This window comes from Scomber japonicus, chromosome 5 (genome assembly GCF_027409825.1).
Source record: "Scomber japonicus isolate fScoJap1 chromosome 5, fScoJap1.pri, whole genome shotgun sequence".
NCBI lineage: Eukaryota > Metazoa > Chordata > Actinopteri > Scombriformes > Scombridae > Scomber > Scomber japonicus.
Genome location: NC_070582.1, coordinates 28,400,949 through 28,423,424, shown reverse-complemented (window position 1 = coordinate 28,423,424; position 22,476 = coordinate 28,400,949). Strand labels below are relative to the sequence as shown.

General features: G+C 39.3%; 1 protein-coding gene across 1 annotated transcript in view; it reads left to right on the top strand.

The window, feature by feature from the left end:
- Nucleotides 1–22,476, top strand: part of cpne2 (copine II) — a 43,503-nt gene that overhangs the window by 5,397 nt on the left and 15,630 nt on the right. Inside the window, exons 2-10 of the mRNA XM_053319007.1 lie at nt 3,138–3,317; nt 3,600–3,674; nt 4,763–4,834; nt 5,569–5,652; nt 5,875–5,964; nt 6,231–6,329; nt 8,617–8,703; nt 10,797–10,856; nt 21,826–21,959. Coding sequence (XP_053174982.1) covers nt 3,138–3,317; nt 3,600–3,674; nt 4,763–4,834; nt 5,569–5,652; nt 5,875–5,964; nt 6,231–6,329; nt 8,617–8,703; nt 10,797–10,856; nt 21,826–21,959 — 881 coding nt within the window. The remainder of the gene's footprint in view (nt 1–3,137; nt 3,318–3,599; nt 3,675–4,762; nt 4,835–5,568; nt 5,653–5,874; nt 5,965–6,230; nt 6,330–8,616; nt 8,704–10,796; nt 10,857–21,825; nt 21,960–22,476) is intronic.

Sequence of the window (22,476 nt, the reverse complement as noted above, 5' to 3'; positions counted from 1 at the left end):
ACACCATTGGCCAGCTGCACCTTAGTTTCCCAGAATCCATGTCACACCAACTGGCTGCAAATACAGAGATTAAGCTGATGTTATTTTCACTGTAGGACTGTTAATGTTTCACTTTATTAAGTTTTAGATTCTCCTCATGCATCCAGTTTATCCAAACTCAAGCCTACTTGAGAGGAGAGGATCAGTGTGCTGTCACCAGTGTCACTTCCTGTCAATGTTCACGTGTTACATGTGTCTAGTATCTTTTAAATTAAATTAAATAAAACTAACAAATACATTTACACACATGAAACACACTGTACTGGAGGCATGTACACTTAGCAATAATGCTTTACTTGATAGGTACTGTAATAAAACTATGTTTCAGGTTGTGGGTTAGTGAAATAATACATAAGAAGTAAATCTTAACACAGCGCTTCTTACAACAGCACCATATACAGGCAGAAAAATAAAGGTGCTAACTGGAACCAAAAATTGTCCATTGGAGTGATGCCATAGAAGAACCTTTTTTGGTTCTACAAAGAACCATTTAGTAAGAGGAACCTTAAAGAACCATTTTAGCAATCGGTTCTGTAAAGACCCTGTACTGTAAATGTGCCACAAAGAACCATCAAAAAACAGTTCTTTGAGGCACCATAAATGGTTCTCCAAAGAACTTTAGCAAAAATAGGTTCTTTATGGGACCATTTTCAACTAAGTTATTTGTTGACCCTAACTGGTTCATTAAAGAACCTCTTTTAAATGGTTCTTAAGTAATTGTTCAAAATAAATGGTTCTTTTGAGCATTTTAAGATGAATCTATGAGTGAAAAGTTGAAGAACATAGTTGTTGACTGACATTCCTTTTTGTTTCATAGATTAGTCTACACCCAAATCTGCAATATATTTTAAGTATAAAAAATATAAAAGTATGTTTTTCCTATGTGGACATCACCTTGAGTTCCAACTACTGGATGAAAAGTGATATACAAACAAATAAACTTGCTGCGTTGTCTGATGGTAACCAGGTGACGCACAAATTAAAACCCATCTATAGCATTTCATACACAGTCCAGCCATATAGCAGCTTTTGATCTAGTGGTGTTGAGCTACAGAGTGCAGCCGTTTGGCTCTGCTCTCTTCACATGCGTCAGACAGATGGATAAGTGCTATAAGCCCTGTTCACAGGCTGAAGTTAAAATCCTTTTCCCTCTGAGGTCTGCAGCTTCTCTTTTCTGGTTCTTGAGAGATAACAATGTCTACTAACAGACGGTATTTGGGATAAAAGCATCCATAATGCAAAAGGTGCTGTACGTTTTGCAGAGGCACCTTGTAGCTTTAACAGTTAATACACAATGTACACAAAATGCTGTAAAAATAAAGTATAGCTGATGAGGCAGTTTTGTAGGTATTTGGTTACAAACTCAAGTGTAAAACAAACTTGTGAAAGCTTGTGTACCAACCAACAGATCAGAAGAAAGATATTCAAATTTACACCCACAGTCACACAATACTGGTCTGTAGAGCTGCACTAACTCTGGTCTGACAGTTGTTGCCCTTTGTTGTGTTTAGTTCAGATCAGCTCAGTTAAACTCAGCATCACTGAAACACTACATCACCACACACTCTAGTAGAAGATGACAGCAAACAGTGTAATGTAAAGTACATTGCTTAGCGTCTGTGAATGGGCAGAAGGACAGATATAATTCAGTCTTACAGTGTTGACATTTCCTGGCAGCCATCTCCAGTGTATTAGTCCAATGAGTATTCAAAAAGATATTCTATGTTCATTCTAATTCAGGAGTGGTAAGAGGTTAGACCTATACTGACCTAATGTAATGGTGGATAAACACACTACACAGTGTGTTCTGGGTGAATCAGACTTGAGAGTAGTACGGTCACAGAGTATTAGTCATCCAACCACCTGGTTTAGAGGACTCAGAGCAAATAACATGACTCTCAGAGACGCCCACGCACTCTGATCTGTCTGTGTGCTCTGTGGCTTTTTTGGGGGGTGGGCACAAGAACTTATGACTTGTGATAGCTCAAAGCTGGACCCACCTGGGAAAAGAAATGTGGTCTCAATCCTACAATAATCCACATTTCTCACACGCTTTTATAGTTGGAATTGAACTACTTCAGAAAACTTAACTCTACTGAGCTTTTCAACTTCTTTTAGTTCTTTGTTTTGGATTGATTTATACTTTGTGTTGGGTTCAGAGTTAGTGTACACTCCCTGCACAGCACCAAACAGCAAACAGACACATTTAGCTAACAGTGAAGGTGAAGACCCCGACACTTTTTCTCAGGGCTTGGCAGAAAATTAGGTGTCAGGTGTCATGGCGGAAAGAACAACAAATGGGTGCAGAAGTTGCTCGAGGCACAGCTGTAAGCCCTCCGCTAACAGGATCTGAAGTTACAGGTCGATGTGGCCAGTTAGACAGCTGTGTAAGAGTATAACATACAAGCAGAGTTCATTCCTTCATATTGATATTGTCAGGTTATCACATGACCTACTGTACAGTCAGTTAAACATCTTTTCTTCTTTGAATAAGTTATTGTCCTTAATGTGCAGTTGGCTAGTTAAAACTTTTATTCAAATTCAATTACATTTCAATTAAATTACACTTTTGTCTTTTATTACTGGCTGTAAGCTGGAGAGGCCAAGTCCAGGCAGCCAGAAACTAAAGTTAGTTCATCCTCGACTGTAGATGTTACTCAGTGTGCAGATATGCACTTACACAATCAGAAGCCTGCATAATGTTAGGAGAATGGGATGATATAACCAGGCAACTCTATTTTCCATGTTAAATGTAATGTCTTGAATATGCTCATAACCAGTGTAAGACTCCTAATTACTAGTACTATATGTATGTAAATATGAGCAATTTCATATAAAACTGCCATATTGAAATAAATGACAAATTGTAATGCACCGTGTCTTAACAGGCTGATGTTAAAAGTCAAAACTGAACAATAGACTGTAAAGAGCCTGTCTGATAAAACTATACTGTTACTGGACACACAGTTACAACCACAATCCACTTAAATTACATCTGTTTATATGATTTCCCTCTCTCTCTCTCTCTCTCTCTCTCTCTCTCTCTCTCTCTCTCTCTCTCTCTCTCTCTCTCTTTCTTTCATTGTCGTGTGTTGTAGCTCAGCCGCACTGAAACAGCTGTGAACAACTTGAACCCGGTGTTTGGAGTGAAGTTTCAGGTAGACTACCACTTCGAGGAGATCCAAAAGCTACGTTTCGCCATGTTCGATGAAGACAAGTGTGCTACGCAGCTCTACGAACACGACTTCTTGGGAGAATTCATTTGCACACTTGGAGTGGTATGAAATGATTTCTCTTTTTCAGTCCAAAGTTGACTCTGAATTAAATGATGTAAAAGTTGCCGTAAAAGGTATAGTTTAAGATAAGGAGTGAGCTTGGGGGAGGGGGGGGGGACTACTAAACTAAACTGATTCAGGTGATAAGTCTTAGACTATTTTATTGTAGAATAGATTAGAATAAATGTTCAGGGGTTTAAACACATATTTCTTTATGCTTATGTTCTGTCTGATTCATTTCTTAATGATTCCTGTGCTGTGTCTTTCTCTTTTATTGTCCACCAGATTGTGTCTAATAAGAAACTGCACAGACCGTTGATCTTAGCCAATGGGAAGCCAGCTGGCAAAGGATCCATTACAGTAAGAATCATGTAGTCATCATGTTGTCTCTGTATCTTAAACTCTATGTGTTCTTTTCTTTGTTGTGTTGAGACACACATGCACACTGCCATTGTGGGTCATTGTGGGTCATTGTGGGTCATGTAGATGAAGTCACTGTTGTTTAACTATAATTTCATGGTTGCTGATGTTGATGATGATGAGAGCATAGACATTGGAAGTAGCAGTGTGAGGGGTGTGACATCATCCCATTACTGCACCAAACTTCTTTTTTAAATAAAGAATTGGTGCTTACATTTGTCTGACTTTGAATTCTGTCTTTCATATTTTAAAGACAATATGCTTTCATAGCCTTGTAATGTGATTGGCAGAAATGATAAGGATAAGTAATTTATTTCTACATGATATATGACTGTATGGAATAGCCAGCCTTCATTCATAAGTCAATCAATCAATCAATCAATCAATCAATCAATCTTTATTTTTATAGCGCCAAATCACAACAAAGTCATCTCAAGGCACTTTACACATAGAGCAGGTTCTAAACCAAACTCTTCAGGTTTTAACTTTAAAGAGACCCAACATTCCCACATGAGCAACAGTGGAGAGAAAAAACTCCCTTTTAACAGGAAGAAACCTCAGACAGAACCAGACTCTTATACAAATATTTGAACCTTCGTTGATCTATGATTGGACTAATGACTCTTGATTTTGCATTTTTTTATTAATTAATCAGGATTATATTAAGGTTTCATGATTGACATGAGAATGGGTGATGTAGGCTATGTTTCTTTGATGTGAGCCATTTTTTGTCATAATAATAAAGATACTTTGGGAACATCTAAATCTTATTTTTTAGTTTTCTTAATAGATGTTTACTTCTGAAATGATTTGGTTCGGGCTCATTAACAGCTCAGTCTAATCAGCACTGCAGTGTGTTGGACAGCACTCCCAGAAAATAGTTCCAACGTCCCTGGATGGCAGTGATGTTTTTGAGATTGTTGCCATTACTGTCGTTGTTGCTGTCGGTCCAGCTGATGTTTATGTTGATGTTAATAGTTGCCAGTAGTTTTTGTTGCAGCTAATGTTGCACTGTAATGTTATTTTAGATAACAGCTCAGGAGCTGTCTGACAACAGAATCATCACTTTGACCCTGAGTGGGCGTAAACTGGATAAGAAGGTAGGTGGTTAGACCCACACACACATACACACACACACACACACACACACACACACACACACACACACACACACACACACACACACACACACACACATACACAGACAGAGTGCATTAGAGCAACACACACTATCGTAGGACACACATGCCAAGCCCACACAGACAACATTTACAGTAAATGTTTTCACTCCCTGCACTTTTGTCCGCCAACTAATGAGCTACCAGGTGCACTGATGGTTGGAAATGATAGGAATTTATTTTTATTTTTATAACAGTTTATTTTTAATCTTGGACCAGTTGCTGCTGGTGTATGCTGAAGGGAAGAATGACAGCGGGTGAGAGACAGCACAGCTTGAATTGTGATTTAAACTCATGCTGCTGTGTGCCAGCTGTGCACCCTCTGGTCAAACCACCAGGATACATTCAACATTTACATTTACATTTCATCATTTGGCAGGCGCTTTTATCAAAAGTGACTTACAAATGAAGCAAGACGATCAAGCGTTAGAGGGCCGCAACTCCGAAATAGTAGCTGAAGTAGCCGACTGGTGCAATGAGAAAGAGAGCTAGACAGAAGACTGCGTTAGTTAATAAAGTGTAAGCACAATGTGGCCACTGCAGTTTACCATCAACAGTGGTGAAATTGTCATGATACTTGTGTTGCAGTTTGATTGAGGAGAGGAGAAAAGAAGATAAAATAGGCATCATCCTCACAGTGTCTCTGTTCTCTGCAGGACTTCTTTGGGAAGTCTGACCCCTATCTGGAGTTTCACAAACAGGGAGAAGACGGCAAATGGATGCTGGTGCACAGGACAGAGGTGAGTCACGGGAGGAGATTAAAACCACCTTATTGTAACTGTCATTACTGTCAACCATGAGCTGTCATTGTCAGTAAACCTGCTAATACAGTAGGTGATGCACTGTAACTTTAAGGCTGGTGAAAGTTTAAATGGTCCTAGTGTGGATACAGCTACATCATACTGTATGTGCTACTGTATAATTGAATGATTACGCGCCTGTTTCTGTGTGTGTGATTTCAGGTCATAAAGAACACTTTAGACCCAGCATGGAAGCCCTTTACTGTGCCTCTCATTTCTCTCTGCAATGGAGACGTGGAGAGAAACATCAAGGTTAGAGTTTCACTTGTTATGAAACTGGTTATGTATGGCTTTACTACTTGTTACAGTGCACGCTCAAAATAGAAAGACAGAAGGTGTTTATGTTTATCATGTTGTGTCATCAGGTCTTATGTTATAAACATAATCGAGTATGACAAGTATGGATAAGTGTAAATAGGGTAAAAATATCAGCGAAATAGCTTTTTGTGTGCAGAAAGGAAGCGATACACACTAACCACTGCATAGTAAAGTTGATGGTGTGTTTTACATGACGACAGGTCCTGTGTTACGACTATGATAACGATGGAGGCCACGACTTTATAGGAGAGTTTCAAACCACAGTTTCCAAGATGAGTGACGCCCAGAACGCGGTGGAGGTAAAACATGTTTTAGCATTAAAAGTGTGTGTTTGTCATTTTGATGTGATATGTATACATGAGTATAGACAATTATGATAGAGGTTGCAAATCATTATTTTCATTAATGATTACACTCACAGTTATTTTCCTGATTAGTTGTTTGGTCTATAAAATGTCATAAAATAGTGGAAAATAGTGATCACTTTCACTCAAAGCTCAAGATGACATCCTCAAATGTCTTCTTTTGTCCCGACCAGCAGTAGGCCTACACATCTTAAAGACATTCAGTTTATTATCATGGAACAGAAAATATTCACATTTGAGAAGTTGGAACCATAGAGTTAGTACATTTTTTCTTACAGAATAATTATCAAAATAATTGCCAATGGATTTAATAGTTAGCAACTAATTGACTGATGGTTTTAGCTCTGTTCTTTCATTTAGTCAGTGTTTAAGTAAAGCTTGGACCTGAACAGGACCTGAGTTATCCAACTACTTGGTTGATGACTGGATACCTGTGAAACATGTGGTTACCAGTGTAACCCTGGTACTGTGAAACGTGATCAAGATCTCTCACAATGTGAAGTTTGAAAGAAAGCTTGTGGCCAAATTCAGCCTCAATTCTACTTGGAGACAACATGCACATAATATGCTAAAAATGATCATGTAACGCTAACATGCTAACATGCTATATGTTACATACTCAATATCAGCATGTTTGCATGTATGAAATAGTAATAGCAGTAATATTTGTTAATATGCTTACATGGTTCTTAGCCTACAGGTTAGTAAAATCTACGTTCAGAATCAAGCAAACCAGAGCAGAAGTAACAGTTGAGCAGACTTCGTACCCCAAAACAAAATCAGATACTATAGAGCTGAACCTGATAAGCTGAGTCTGAGGCTTAAAACACCAAACCCTTTTGATTTAGGGAACACATGCTGTTCCCTCTTACACCACCCTTGCCCCCCCCCCCCTTCTTTTCTTGTCTTCTCTCCCAATTTTATATCAACACGACATGTTTCTTTGCTGGTGTTTAATCAGCTCACTTATTCTCATTTCCACTTCATTAAAGCAAATCCTGCATTATTTGAATGTTAGCTGTAGCTCAATTTACAAAGCAGAGGTCATTACCTGGATGTAAACCATTACATCATCCGGTTTACAATGTGACACTTAAGCTTCTGAATCCATCTGAATCATTTTATAACAATAAAGCATTTCTTTTGTAAATTTAAACAGTGTGAACAGCATCTGATCTTTCACAGATCTGAAACTGAGAGATCAATTCAAGAAATCTCACTTTCATCCTGTACTTGCTAATTTGCAGTTTAAATGCATTCAGATGCAACCATCAACAATGAAGTTGGAATAATCAGGCATAGATCTGCTTTGCTGCATCTTTCACACACTACGGCCACAGTGGATTTGGTTAAGTCTTAAGCCTGAGATGCTGATTAAGGAATACTGTTGAGATTTATTCTTTTCACTTTTACATTTCTGGTCTGGTGTGTGTGTGTGTGTGTGTGTGTGTGTGTGTGTGTGTGTGTGTGTGTTAATTTCTAGAAACTGTGTGTGTACATGTGCCAAAACACCATCATGACTTGTTCTCCCACTGAGTCCCTTCATGTGTGGTAATGATGTGGGGGGGAAACAAAATAACAAGCAGAAAAAGACAAGAGGCAGGATGGAGAGATGGGGGATGGAGAGAGAGAGAGAGAGAGAGAGTATGTGTGTGTGTGTGTGTGTGTGTGTTAGTGTGTGTGTTAAGAGAAGAATAAGAAAACGAGAGGTGCTTTTGAGATGTAAAACAGTCTTTAGCTGAGCCCTAGTAACACGACAAGGCATTTAGAGATACCTGTCATATGAATCACCAGCTGAATTACAGCATTTAAAACTGTGTGTGTGTACGTGTGTGTGTGTGTGTGTGTGTGTGTGTGTGTGTGTGTGTGTGTGTGTGTGTATGTATGCTTCACTATTCTTTTATCTTCTTATATAAAATTGCAGTGAGTGATTATAATAAACACTATCGGTCCATTATAACTTCTTTAAAGACAGTTTGTGTCTGTGAAATGTTGAAAAAACTGAAAAAGTCTGACTGTCACTGTGGTATACATGCAGATGTAAGTCACAGTCTCATCTCACCGCACCTCTTTCAAACTCTGCCATCATCTCTACTTTTACCCTCATTTTCTTTTTTTTTACTCTTTTTTCAACTTTTTTCTATGTTTTCCGCTTTTCTGCCGCTTTTCCCCTACGCATTTTTCTTTTGTCTCCAACTGTGTTTTTGGAATGTCTTTTCAGGTGGAATTTGACTGCATCAACCCCAAGAAACAGAAGAAGAAGAAGAATTATAAAAACTCTGGAATCATCATCGTCAAGTCATGTAAGGTGAGGATGGATGAATCGAGGGTTGGATAGAAGAAGTTTGGATGATTTTTCAGTGGCATCCATTTCTTTACAGTCTCAGTCATCTAAATTATGACTTCCAGTTCTACGTTTTTGAGGAGATGGTGGAAATAATTTAGCTATGAAAAGGGTGTAATGACCTACAGGCTATTTATGAAGACAGGCGGCTAGAATGAAAAAAAAACATGAAATCACTTTGGTATTGATTTCTTGATATCTTCTGCCATGGAGTTTTTAAACTGGGCCACGGATAAACCTGGAACATAAGCTCAATAGTACATAACAGTATATTTATTTATCAAATTAATGAAGTTTAGTAGATAGAAATTTGGCAAGATACAACATGGCAAAGTTTCTGTATTTTAGAAAAACATTGTCAAACAAACCTCACCTTTCAAACTTAAACCTGCATTGCAGAACTTTGACATATAAATGAATGTCAGTTACATCAAGCCCTTGCCAAATGAGATCACACAGTGCTGATTAACCTATGACCACCAGGTAGATCTCTCTTCATTTCAAAACACATGTTTGAATGTGCACACAGAGACTTCAGCCGCCTGGCTGAGCAGCTAACTGCTAGTTAGCCCTCTGCTAACTTGAAAGGGGATAAAATCACACGGCTCTCCAAGACTTTCCAAATGATATCCAACCAAATGGAAGTTCTGAAAGTAAACTGGGTCATTTCTCGGGGGGTTATGTGACACTGAAAACAATGGATCCACCGTTTTACAGTCGCAACAGTAGCGATGGAGCAGGCTACAGCGAAGCCCATGACGCAGGCACATCAGCAGGGTTTTTGTAATTACTCTCACTGCCAGAAAAGGCACTCCATCTTTAAAGCTGCGTTAAGTAACATCTGACCAGTAGACAGCAGAAAGTTTCTAAAGTAAACCTTCAGAAACACATTGTTCATCCTACTGGAGTTGTGCTTCTGGCCACCTGATAAATTAAAGTCCTTTCCTTTCAGCTCTGATTTGGTTGTTCCACCAGCTGGGAAAATATCATACCAGACATTTGTTTACTTTGACACCATACAGAAGAAGCTGATGGAGCTGAAAACCTGCACAGGGCTACAGAGTTGGCTGATATTTAAATGTGTTCATTTGATTGTGTTAATATCAAAAGAATCACTTAATACCACAAAAACATAAAACATAAGATACTTAAACAAATCTTAATTGTCTTTTCCAGGTATTTATCATATATTTAAAATATCAGCACAATGGATTATATCCATTAAAATTTGAAGCTGAAAGAACCAAAATAACTCCCTCAACTGTGAGACAAATCATTCACTTTCTCCTCACGTCTTGTCACCTTGTAATGACCCATCTCAGACACGACTCAATGAAACATTTGATGAAACAGTTGTGGTTTTGATCAGCTGACACAGTTCTAACTGGGCCGTCATAACTGCCTCCGAACTAATTGGTGCAGCAGCTTTGAGCCTCACAGAGGACACATTAAGCCGGAACGCCGAGTCTTCAGACGCCTATTGGAATGACATTAAAGCTGTGTCCCGATGATGACAAGCCTTCATAATTGATTCTTTTCCTTCTTCCTTTTTTCATGCACACAATCACGAGCGAGCCTTTGTACAGACATGTGCACGCGCCCCCACACACACACACATACACACACTTAAACACATGCACAAAACTGCTAATACAGTAATTATATTTGTTGGCTGCCGGCAGGGATTAGACTAATGACATAAAAATCCATGCTAAATATTCATTGTAATTGGAGTCAAAATTGTGTTCAAACAAGATAATAAATGGTGCTCCTTTGGTGGTACCTTATATCAGGATAAACAGGCATTGTTTTGTCATTTTAAAAGTCATTTTGGGCTTCTGCTCATGAAAAGAACCCATTCATTTACTATTTCCGTGTGCTGTTGGGTTGTTTACGACACAGCCTTTGGTGTTAGAATAAGGACACGATCAATTAGTGAGGAATAAAATGCTTTTAAAGTAATTAAATGTTTATTTTTCTGCCTCCGCATCTCTTAATAGGCCAATACTCTATTTTCCTCATTGTCTCACTGTAGCCTGTGACTCTTGTGTCTCTAGATTACAAGGGACTACACTTTCCTGGATTACATACTGGGAGGATGCCAGCTCATGTTTACTGTGAGTATGATATTAGCGCGCCTGTTTTTCTGCTTCTGCATTGACGAGATAATGACATACATGTTTCCACACGCTTTTCTCTCTCAAAACGGATGGAAAACATGTAGAATGTCTATTTTCATCTCCCAGGGTTACGGCTGGATCACAATCATTTGCATACAGCGAGGAGAGAGTGCGAGGGACAGGGGGAGGGTACTGAGAGTCAGAGGAAAAAATGCATAGAGGATAGTAATGGGGTGTTGTGATACACTGAAATGTGGTACTTTTTTTTTTTTTGAATTGTGAAAACATGAGGGCAGAAAGACAGCAGGTGGAAATACAACAAATTGATGTTTTGAAATGGTGGAAATAGAAAGTGAGTGTGAGATTAGGATATGGGGAATGGAAAGAGAAGGTATTTTATAGAGGGAGGAAGAGAGAGTCTATTTTGGTCTCTCGTTGGGAGAAACTCTTGTGTGTCCCTGGTGACGTCACTCCTTTGTGTATAACTGAGTGTGAGAGAGCCTTGTTTTATATAGCAAATCTCTCTCTCTCACACACGCACATACACACACACGCACACACACACACACACACACACACACACACACACACACACACACACACACAGCTGTATTAGTATTATCTGGGGTGTTTTTGTCCAGCAGAGCTCAATCAAATACAACCGCTTTGCTGATATATCTCAGGACTGGCTTGCTGTTACCGCAACAAACACACAAATGTACACAAATTCTGAACCTGCTCACACAACAAGAAAAATGCAAAGACACACTCACAGTGTAGATCATCACAATAAGATAACACACACACACACACACACACACACACACACACACACACACACACACACACACACACACACACACACATTCCTGTTCTCTATCTTTCAACAATTTCCCAGCTTTGTGATCTAGAACCAGGCTCCAGGTGTAGCACGGTGCAGATAAAGTAGTTTGATAAATGCTTGATTTTGTGTTATTTCTCTCAAAGTGTTCTCAGATTAGACACCTGTGCAGCACATTGTATAGTAATATGCATCAATGACCATTGCAGTCATTTTCTGAAAAAATGATTATCCATTATGGAGTAAATGTTGACATGAGATGTTTTTGATATCTCATGTCAACATTACCCAAAAGAAAAACTACTTGAGATATCAAAAACATGGTTATAATAGTGTTTAAATACTTATGGATCAAATCTGAAAATAGTTGAAATGTGGTCCCTGTCCTATGTGCTACTCTGGTACTGAATGTGCCGTCAATCCAAGGCATTGTTTAAAAGATACATACATATAGTTCTGCACATTCTTCCTCATTAGATTTCATTTTGAGACATTTATTGACATATTTGTGTGTAGTAGGGCTACAACTAACGATTATTTTCATTATCGATTCAACTGTTGATTATTTTCTGAATTGATCGATTAGTTGTTCGGTCACAAATGGTGAAAACCACCGTTTTACAAAGCTTTAGATGCTTTTTGTAAATCCTCAGACCAAGAACAACTCTAAGACATTCAGTACACCATAAAGGAGGACTTAACAAACCAGAAAATCGTTGCATTTAAAAAGCTGGAAAATTTGCACACACAGAGTTTTTTCTTTCTTTAAAAATGATTCAAAATGATTATCAAAATAGTTGCCAATCGATTTACTTACTCAACTTCATAGTTCAACCTTTTTTTGTTGAATGAACAATAATTATTCCACACCACTGTACATTGTTTGTACTGATTGTTCAACTGTAAAGTGGTGGCATTCTCAAACAGCTGAAAACATAATATTGTCTATTAGAAAAATGAATGTTATGTTTGCTTGTGGAGGCCTGTGCAGCTGTTTTAATGCTCTACACAGCTACACTTCTTGTAGAAAGTAATGCTGTGATTATGTGGGGTATTTTTTTTTTTTTTTGTGCCAGAGAGTTCTCATACAGAGGTGACTTTGCTCCTGTTGTTGTGCAGAGGTGCTGTCATTGTGAGAGGACATGTTCTGTGTGACTCCTGGGGGTAGATACTGTAGCTGCTAGATCCTCTGTGAAATTCAGGGCATTGTTAAGGAGCACACACCCCACCTACCCACCCACCCACACACACACACACACACACACACACACACACACACACACACAGTGACAACGTTCACTTCCAGCCAGTTATTTTAACCTTATCTTATTGTTAGAAATGAGGCTTTAAAACAAAGAGCATAGTTGTGTTGCCATAGTGACTCTTTGTGCTGTTGATGACAATGTTTGCACCATAATGAATAAGTGAGGGAGAAAAACGTGTACAAGAGAGTGAAAAGGGGCATTAAAGCAGGATGAATATTTTTGGGGGGTTTTGTCAGTTCAGGATGGATTTTATCTTCACCATTATTCTCAGTACACAGTAGATATACTCTCAGCATTCAAATTTGAATTGAACATTTTTTTACAGCTAATGAAGAAATGTTTTTTTTAATTGACTAACTTTTAGTCATTTAAATTAGTGATGCATAAAAAAAACCACAAATGAATGGAATGAGCAGCAAAGGTGGCAATCATAGCTCAGCAACTGGCAGGTCAGTCAAACTTTGGATTCGACTGACCTGAAAAACCTATCTTGGACCAGACAACCAATCAAACACTGATCAAAATGTCATTATAAAACAAAGCTGCCAGCACCACGAAGAAACAGTCAGCAGCTGGTTGAAGTTACTGTTCAGAAAAAGTGACATCAATCAGAACCCCACCCACCCACCCACCCATCCACATCACCTCCAACTCCAACCCTGTTACAGATTGTGTGTTATTTGACACAGTAATGATGTCATGTTAATACTCACTCTTCAGCAACCCCAACCAACAATACCCAAGATAGTGTTACATTTGCCAAACACACTGATTAGCCTTATCTAATGTGTAGTCAAACAGGGTTATGCTAGAAGAAATGACACATTTTTGTCATCATACTTACAATACTAGGACTCAGCACTGCAATACAAGATCAAAACCATTTCTTTATATCTGTGTTTTACAGTATATCAACTAGTGAAGAAAGCTTTATCCTCAGTGTATAAGCATGATACCATGTATGTAGCCATCAAGTGTATATTTAAGAGGTCTTTTTACAGGGTTCTCGCATTAAAATAAGCCAGCCGGAAACATTTTTAAAGCCATGGGGGTTTGTTGAGCAGTCAGCTGTAACCATATTTCAACTGAAGAAGAGTCTAGATGAGACATAAAATCACAAAGCCTTACTCTCTACATATTGTAATGTAGGTCCCACTTAATAAAAAACTAAAAAAAAATCTGCTGATTCAAGTATTCACTAAATGATAAAAGAGTATGACTGTAATAAGAAGTCATTCCTCTGGTCAGCTCTTCATGCTCAGTTAAAACCACAATGTGCAGTTTGGATTTGTCCCGTGGTGGTCAGCTTTGAAGTTTACAGCCATTCAGGACTCACTTACATCCAGCCTGCTCTCTTTTGGATGACCGAGGTGAATGATAAACACACTCTCCGTCAGTCATCAGCTCAGCAGTCGAGTGCCTCAGTGAAAGGTCGGAGAGTGTTGGGCAGCTCTCAGCCAGGGGAAATATTTAAAGTATTAGTGAATCAGATGTTGCCAAAATCCAACATACTGCGTTAAAGCCAGAAATATCATCATATGTAGAATTCACAAATATCTGCCACAGACTGGTGTAAACATTTGAATCATTTCCGCACCCAGAGCCTCGCTTGTTTGTAATGAGAGGAATTTCTGTGCAACGGGAACATTTACCAGTTTCGAGGTGACGAGATGAGCAAATTTAAGGGGGAATGGGAATTCTTAAATCCTCGCCGCCGCTCACACCTAATCTTTCGCCTTTTGTCACAGACCTGCAGCTCTTAACGGCGCATACACACGCATACGTAATACTGTCTTAACACAGATACTTCCTCTCTCTCCTGCTTACAAACTCATTTACATACACACACGTGAGCACAAACATATAATATCCCCGTCACACTCACACGCTCTGACCGATTTACATGCAAACTCGCTAAAACTGTTACTGGCACACACACACACACACACACCATCTTCTTCATACACACACTTTATCACACATGCTTACATATACGCACGTGATTTCACACCGACGGTCAATCACTGATGACATCTTCTTCTCACATACACACTGTCACTTACATGTACAGATTTTTACATAAACGCAGAGAGGAAGCAGCCGCATACAAAAACACACCCGCACAGAAACACACACACACACATGCAGTAAGAGCGGTTCTGCGGTGTTCAATCAGACTTAGTATGGCTCTAATCCTAATCTCCACGAAGGGAAAGTCTCTCCTCGGGGCTGTGGGAGCTGGAGGAGAGAGAGAGAAAGAGAGAGAGAGAGAAAGAGAGAGAGAGAAAGGAAAGAAACATTTCTCTGTTACACACTCCAACACAAAGAGACAGCCCGATACTGCTGATGGGCTGTTTGAGAACGACTGATTTCAACTGAAAAGACGCTATTATTCATATCTTCAGTTTGATATAATTCAGTGTGTAACTGCTCACAAGGGATTTTGGTGAGGGGAGAGCAGATTTAAGAGTGTAAGAGGTGTAGAAAGAATATAGAAGCGACAATGTATAGATCACACCACAGTGGAAGAGACCACTTCCTGAGGTATGAGCTGCTTATAGTAGTGAAAGAGAGTATCTGTTGTGTAAACTGTTTAATCCATCAGTGCCAAAGGGGAGAAAACAACAACACAGGATATAGTAGGTCACAGACGCCTCAGCTCACCCTTTTAAATCACAAATGTTGCATTTGTGTTCCTGTGAATTCATGGAGAAAACAAACTTCTTATGATTGATTATATCAATTAAGACTCATAGTCTTTTTTTTTTTTTTCAGTTTCCGCCTGCTCTATACTGTAGTCTACAACATATGTCAGGGCCTTATCATTTTATTTAGTGATGCCATGTGACAAAATGATAAATCATGATATAGTTATTGAATATCAAACCCTGACAGTATCTGATGTCACGTTGCAGTTGAAATAATACCTGTGTGATTGTGGAAAGGTTCCTCCTCTCTTTTATTTAATAGGCAACATTACCAGGGTCGTGTGTATGTGTGTGTGTGTGTGTGTGTTTGTGTGTGTGTGTGTGTGTGTGTTCTTATCATTCATGTCTGTCCTGGATTAAAAAACATTTGTTGCACTAATGGCTGTGCATGTGTGCCCTTAGATAAGTTGTGATAAGCAGCAGTAATCAATTTGCAACCGATGTCTCTCCCTGTTCCAAATAGATATGAATGGGAAGTGAATTTCGATCTGATTGCACCATGAGAAGATACAATTTAAAATGTGTTATCTTTTACATGTGGAGTGACACTCTCTGGGAGATGTGCACTATAAGAAGAAGAATAGTCTTTATTGTCATTGTACATGTACAACGCAATTGAAAGCAATCCTCATGGTACCATAGGTAAAAAAGAAAGAAGGTGCTTATGAAAGAACAAAATAAATGAGTAATTAGTACTAAAGCTAACTAAACACATAATACTCACACACAAGACATTCCACTTACTGCCATCGAAGGATAGTCTATCAGCTTCTACCTTCTGACCGACTTTTTCAACCTCAATTAAAGTTTTCTGTGGAAGGCAGTATGATGACCAGTAGCTGGACACTAATATTTTAGTGAAGTAAAAGTCCAGATTAGATTTTTTTGATTGGTGTTCAGCTACTCATACTAGTCAATGGGACCCATTTCCTGCAAGTGTTTCATATTAAAAGCATACCATGTGGCTCGTAATGTAAGAAGGTGAACAACACAGTATCAACAACAAATGGAACAGGAGCAGATCAGAGAAACAGGGAGATGTCTTACTAAAAAATATGATCATATAATATAAATATAAAAACAGGGAAAGGCATCGTCTTGGTAAAGTTGAAAATATGTGATATATCATTGAAGACAGTAGGCAACCTCATTAAAATGATCTATGGTATCCATTTCCTCATATCACAGTATATGGCTTATCTATACAGCAACAATGAGTCACCCACCAATGCGTACTTGGGGACTTGGGGATTTTTAGTCTTTTAAACATACAATACATTGGCCGCTACATGTTACATGACAATACACAGGAACAAATGTCGACCAAAAACAAACTCTCCCACATAAAGAGTCTGGCAGTGGACACCAGCTCCCGGTTGTCACTCTGAACACCTCTGAGTGAGGCAGAGAATACTCCAGAAGATGTTCACACAGGCTTTTACACATTCATCCATCCAGCCAGCCTTCCATCCATCTCTCTGGCTGTTTAACTGCAAATGAGTCTGGAAAGGTCCTGGCATGAGAACGGGCTGATACTCGACAAGGCACGGCTGAGAAAACTCTCAATGTGAATGTCAGTATGTCAATTATCTTACAGTAATTTTGTAGTGGTGGAATCCCTCTAATTTATTGCAGTCACAGACACCCCCCCCCCCCCCCTTCATTTTTGCTTATCGAAACTGTGCGTTTGTCGTGATGTGTTTAGTCTACTTGTGTGTTAGCAATTACCAATAGCTCAGGTCGAGAAATAAGTTGGAAACAGAATGTTGTCGTCTCCCACTGTCATCGAGTTCACAGCCCTCAAAGTAATACTGTCTGTCACCAGAGTGGGCATTGGAGGAAACATACGTAATAGTTTGGGGATGATCTTGCATGTCACTGTCAGAATTTTCAAATTCATTTCCCAGAGGGAAGCAAAATATGTCCCACTACAGAAAATAAAAAATCTACATAATTGTGAAGGAAGCCATGGTTGGTGCAAGAGCTTGAGTCATGAACATAGTCACAGCTGTGGTGTTACTGTACACATCTTGATTGGAAGGAAGAAAACGGACACATTGTGGCTCTTTGGACTACTCTTCATTCTGTGAGAAAGTGGACAAGGTGCTAGGAAGCTTTGTCTCTTGTAATCCCACTAGACTCAGACCACTGGGGTTCCTCTGGGGTTGACTGTCAGGTCACATGAGAGACCGGCACAGAGAGGGTCATTTGTACATACTAATGATGGATTTTTTTGTGATTATTGAAATCAAAAATGTTTGATGTAATTTGCAATTGTATATTTTTGTGGTAAAATTGCAGCATCTGAGGATTGCATAAGGGCTGCATTATTATGAACAACCCCACTGTATAAAGCTGAATCTGTGTGTAACAGCTTACCTGTATAGATGTGCAACAAAACACAGAACATTAATTACTGTCCGACTTTTCAGCTGCTGTGTCACACTGTGACAGTTGTGGACAACAAACAAAACATAAGTTCTGATGTTTCTGTGAAATCCTGGATACATTCTGGGACATTCAGACAGTAAGAAAAAGAATTTTCAGCCCTCCGTGAGTCACATTAATATCTGTATTTTGACATTTTCATGTTCTTGTAAAAGAAGCAAAATACATGAAACATGAAAGTTGGTTTGTGTTTGATTGATGTGTGTATGAGCATTAAATATGCACAATTTGAGGCTTTTGTGCTCTCTGCACTTTTCATTATGAACCAATCTGTGAGCTGAAATGTGGAGAAAAGCTTGAAACACTGGAAATCGCTCTGCTTACAAACGCAAACCAGACACCAAACAAGAGCAAGTCTCAGTCTGAAGTCTGCGTTTTCTGTGACTCATTCAGTATTGAACGTGTTTGGCGATCAGTGACGCTGTCAGCTCTGCACATGTAACGCACACAGTCATGTCAGTGCAGAGATGTGTGCTTGCTGTCATACGCTCAAGCTCTCTTTTAACTTATTTGTAAGAGTCTTTGGGGCTGCCACAGTGCGTAACAACCATCCGTGCCTACTTTTAAGTTCAGTGTCTTTATTACTGCTCGCAAAATTGCAAACCCCAGCAAATTTCAAAGACTTTGCGATTGAAAAAATGACAATATCCTGGAGAGACTGATTCGTTTTGTTGTTGGGAAGCTGGACATGAAGAGAAAAGCTCTATTTATGTTGCTCATTATTTGCCTCGAAAGTAGGCTTCTATCTTTTTCCGGACCCCTTCTGCAGCCAAGACACCAAAGTTGAGCATAAAAACATTGCAAGAATTGACTTTGCCTTCACGAGTGAATCCACTGATTGAAGCAATTCCACTGAAATGAAATGATTTCAATCCGAAATGTTGCCATTACAAATACTGATGTGACCAAACCTGAAAAAGGAAGGGTAACTGTAGTTGGTAGGGATGATACACAGCAAGCGCAAATAAGCTTATACTTGCTTTGGCAAAGGGACAAAGATTAAGAAAGACCGGGCCACCAGTATCAAATCATGTTCTCAAGTCAAACAGGCAACACACAGAACTGTGATAAATCTCCACTAAGTGTTTCATTGGGTTTGTAACTTGCTGTAATGACACTAAAGATAATTTGATCACTTGGCACCCTGAAGAGTAGTGTTCTGTATCCTCACATATGTCATTCCAGGACTAACACACTCACATACCCATATGTACAAAATACACAGCAGCACCCTAATTCTGTCACCCTGCATCTCTCTCTCCGTCACTCCCGCTGCTCCTTATGCTTCATCCTCTCTCTTTACCCCCCAATCTTTACCTCGTGTGCTCAATCTCCTCTCTTGTACTCACATATACCACCTTTGCTCTCTCTTCCCACTTGACCATTTTCTTTTTCCTCTGTCATTTTCCCTATTGAACCAGAAAATTGTTGTTTCATAGCACTCCTTGTGCTGCCAAACAAAGAGAGAAATGGTTTAGACCATCTTCAAGCTGGAAGAAGGGGGGTGGGGTTTCTGGGTCGGGTTCTTGTCAGCACACAACCGCTATTCAATGCCTGAAGAAAAGCTTGTCATTCTTAATCTCATATTATGTTAGACTGTATGTCTCTATGTGTGTGTGTGTGTGTGCGTGTGTGTGCGTGTGTGTGGTTTGGGAGCATGTGTTGAAAGTGTGAATGTGTGTGTGTGTGTGTGTGTGTGTGTGTGTGTGTGTGTGTGTGTGTGTGTGTGTGTGTGTGTGTGTTAATGTTCATATACAGCATGTCAACGCAGTGTCGCCCTGTGGTCATCTGTGTTAAAAATATCCTTCCATATGGTTTCAGGGCCTTTCTTTCTTTTTTAGACATGACTGCACTACAGTATTTTTTTCTGTCCTCAGATGAAATCCTTGTCTGTCCAAGAATTAAGAAAAGGATTGATTCTTTGCTTGGTGACCTTATAATTTCAGAATTACATTTTCAATATGTTTGATGAACCAGAAAACGTGCATAGTTGATCCAGTAGACCATGTGTATTTTATATCTGGTTAGATGTCAAATTGCAGGTACAGAAGGCTGTAACGCTGTGTCGTGGCATGATATTTTGTGATACAAAAAAGCCAAGATATGCATTGTGGTGCTGAACAATTCATCACAGTACCTACGCTTGTCACGATAACTACTGTTGTTGGACGATATATTGTCCAAGAAATTATTGTGATAAACGATAGTATCGTCATTTGAAGATCATTTTATACCACTGATATAATGATAGTATAATAGCATAATAAAGTAAGGTGGGGGGTGGGATTGGAGAATGGGAGCTACACTTCTGTTAAAACACAGACTGCCATTATGGGTCAGGACAGAGTTATAAGCGGTGCTGTTCACTTCTACAGTCTCCACTCAGGACGTACACAGTGAGGAATGGAGGACACTACTTGCTTAGCCAATGTGACATGAATAGCCTCTTAGCTGCTAATGTGAAGTGTGGCAATGTTGACGTCAAACAAATAATCAAGGTAATTTACATGTATCTTAGGGTTAGGGTTAGGTTTAGGGTTAGGATATGATAAGTCTATATATAGACATGATGATGTTGATAATGACGTTATTGTTCAATAAGTCGATAATGTCATTATTGTAACAGGCCTAACAATATCAACTAAGTCATGTCAACTGGCTCTCAAATAAGTTGCAAAGTAGGAGTCCATCCGGTCCTTCCGAACTCTTGACAGTCAATGATGTTCCAGCTCAGGCAAACTTAACAGCATCTCTAGCTTCTCTTTCATTCCTTCGCTTTACTTTGTGATAGTGGAAGGAATGCAATAGTAAATCAGTTCGAGTATGAACTTTGGGTTGTGTTTCATACTGAACCATAATGTACAATGTAATCTGACTGGATCTATAGACATTTTATGTTTTCAGTGACTTCTGAGCTATCGAGGTGTTTTCTCTGGAAAATGGGACCATGTAACCAGTATGAAGCAAGTGTTTGAAGCAAGTGGCCTACAGTAACATGCAGAAAATCCTGTAATGTGATGCCAGTAAACCTTACACAACAGGCTCATGAAGCTTTGGTGAGCCCAGCTTTTTCTGGACAAAGCACTGCTCACTCAATCTCAGTTTCAGTTCTCTACTCCACAAAAAATGAACAACTAGACAGCAGTTGTAGCAAGGCTGATTTACATAATTTTGGTTGCTACACTTTAAATAGAAAAATAAACTAAAAACCATTAGTGTCCCTAGCCAATCTACTGGTGCATCAATGAGCGCAGCATGTGCCACATTTGTGCCTCATCCCACATCTTTTGTAGATGAGATACAGAGGAGATAAACTGAATAACATATTTAAACTCACAGCTGGTGGGTTTTTTTTCAAATAGCTACTGTAGTTGTCAGATGAATTCTTCTGCCTTCTTTTTCCGATCAGAGCAAACTGTTGTCCAAAGGGAAAACAATAAAAACTCAAAGACCGGGCTCCTCCTGTTACTTTTTTATTTCATGTGAAAACAGATCCAATTAATCCCAATTTTTGACATTTCATGCTGTCTTGCTGCCGCTGCCTACATTGACCTGTCTTTTCATTATTTCAGTTTGACTGTGCTTTGCAGTGGTCAAAGGAAACAGATGATGACATACAAATACAGCAGTTACAGTATCGTGAGCAGTGAAAAACAGGTTCCCAAGATGACCTCTAATTTGATCATTTCTTTTTATTTCCATAGGTCGGTATAGACTTCACAGCATCCAATGGTAGCCCTCGAGAGCCGTCCTCCCTCCATTACATTAACCCGCTGGGCAGCAACGAGTATCTCGCTGCCATTTTAGCTGTGGGACAAATCATACAGGACTATGATACGTGAGTACCAAATGCAGCCGTCTGGTTGTAGCATTGTTTTGAATCAGTTACATACAGTACTAAGAGATGAGCATGGTTGGTTGAGGTTGTAAATGTCTTTCTAAGGGCTAAGATCACATTTAACATTTGACCCAGTGAAAGACTGACAGCAAAAAATGGAAATGTCTTCACAAAGATAATACTTTATTACTGTTTTTTTACTTTACAGAGTTAACAGTGACAAAGAAATGTTTTCCCTTCTGTCATTTCCACATATGCCATGGTGGGCTTTGTAGAATGAATTGAACTGCTTTATCAATTCCCTAATATCCATCTTGATCCCATCATCTGCCCAAGAACCTTAACATATGGGGCGGCTGTGGCTCAGGAGGTAGAGCAGTTGTCCACCAATCAGAAGATTGGAGGTCTGATTCCCGGCTCCTCTAGTTCACATGTGTCCTTGGACAAGATCCTTAACCCCAAACTGCTACCGATGGCTGCGCCAACAGTGTGTGAATGTGTGTGAATGGTTATTCTC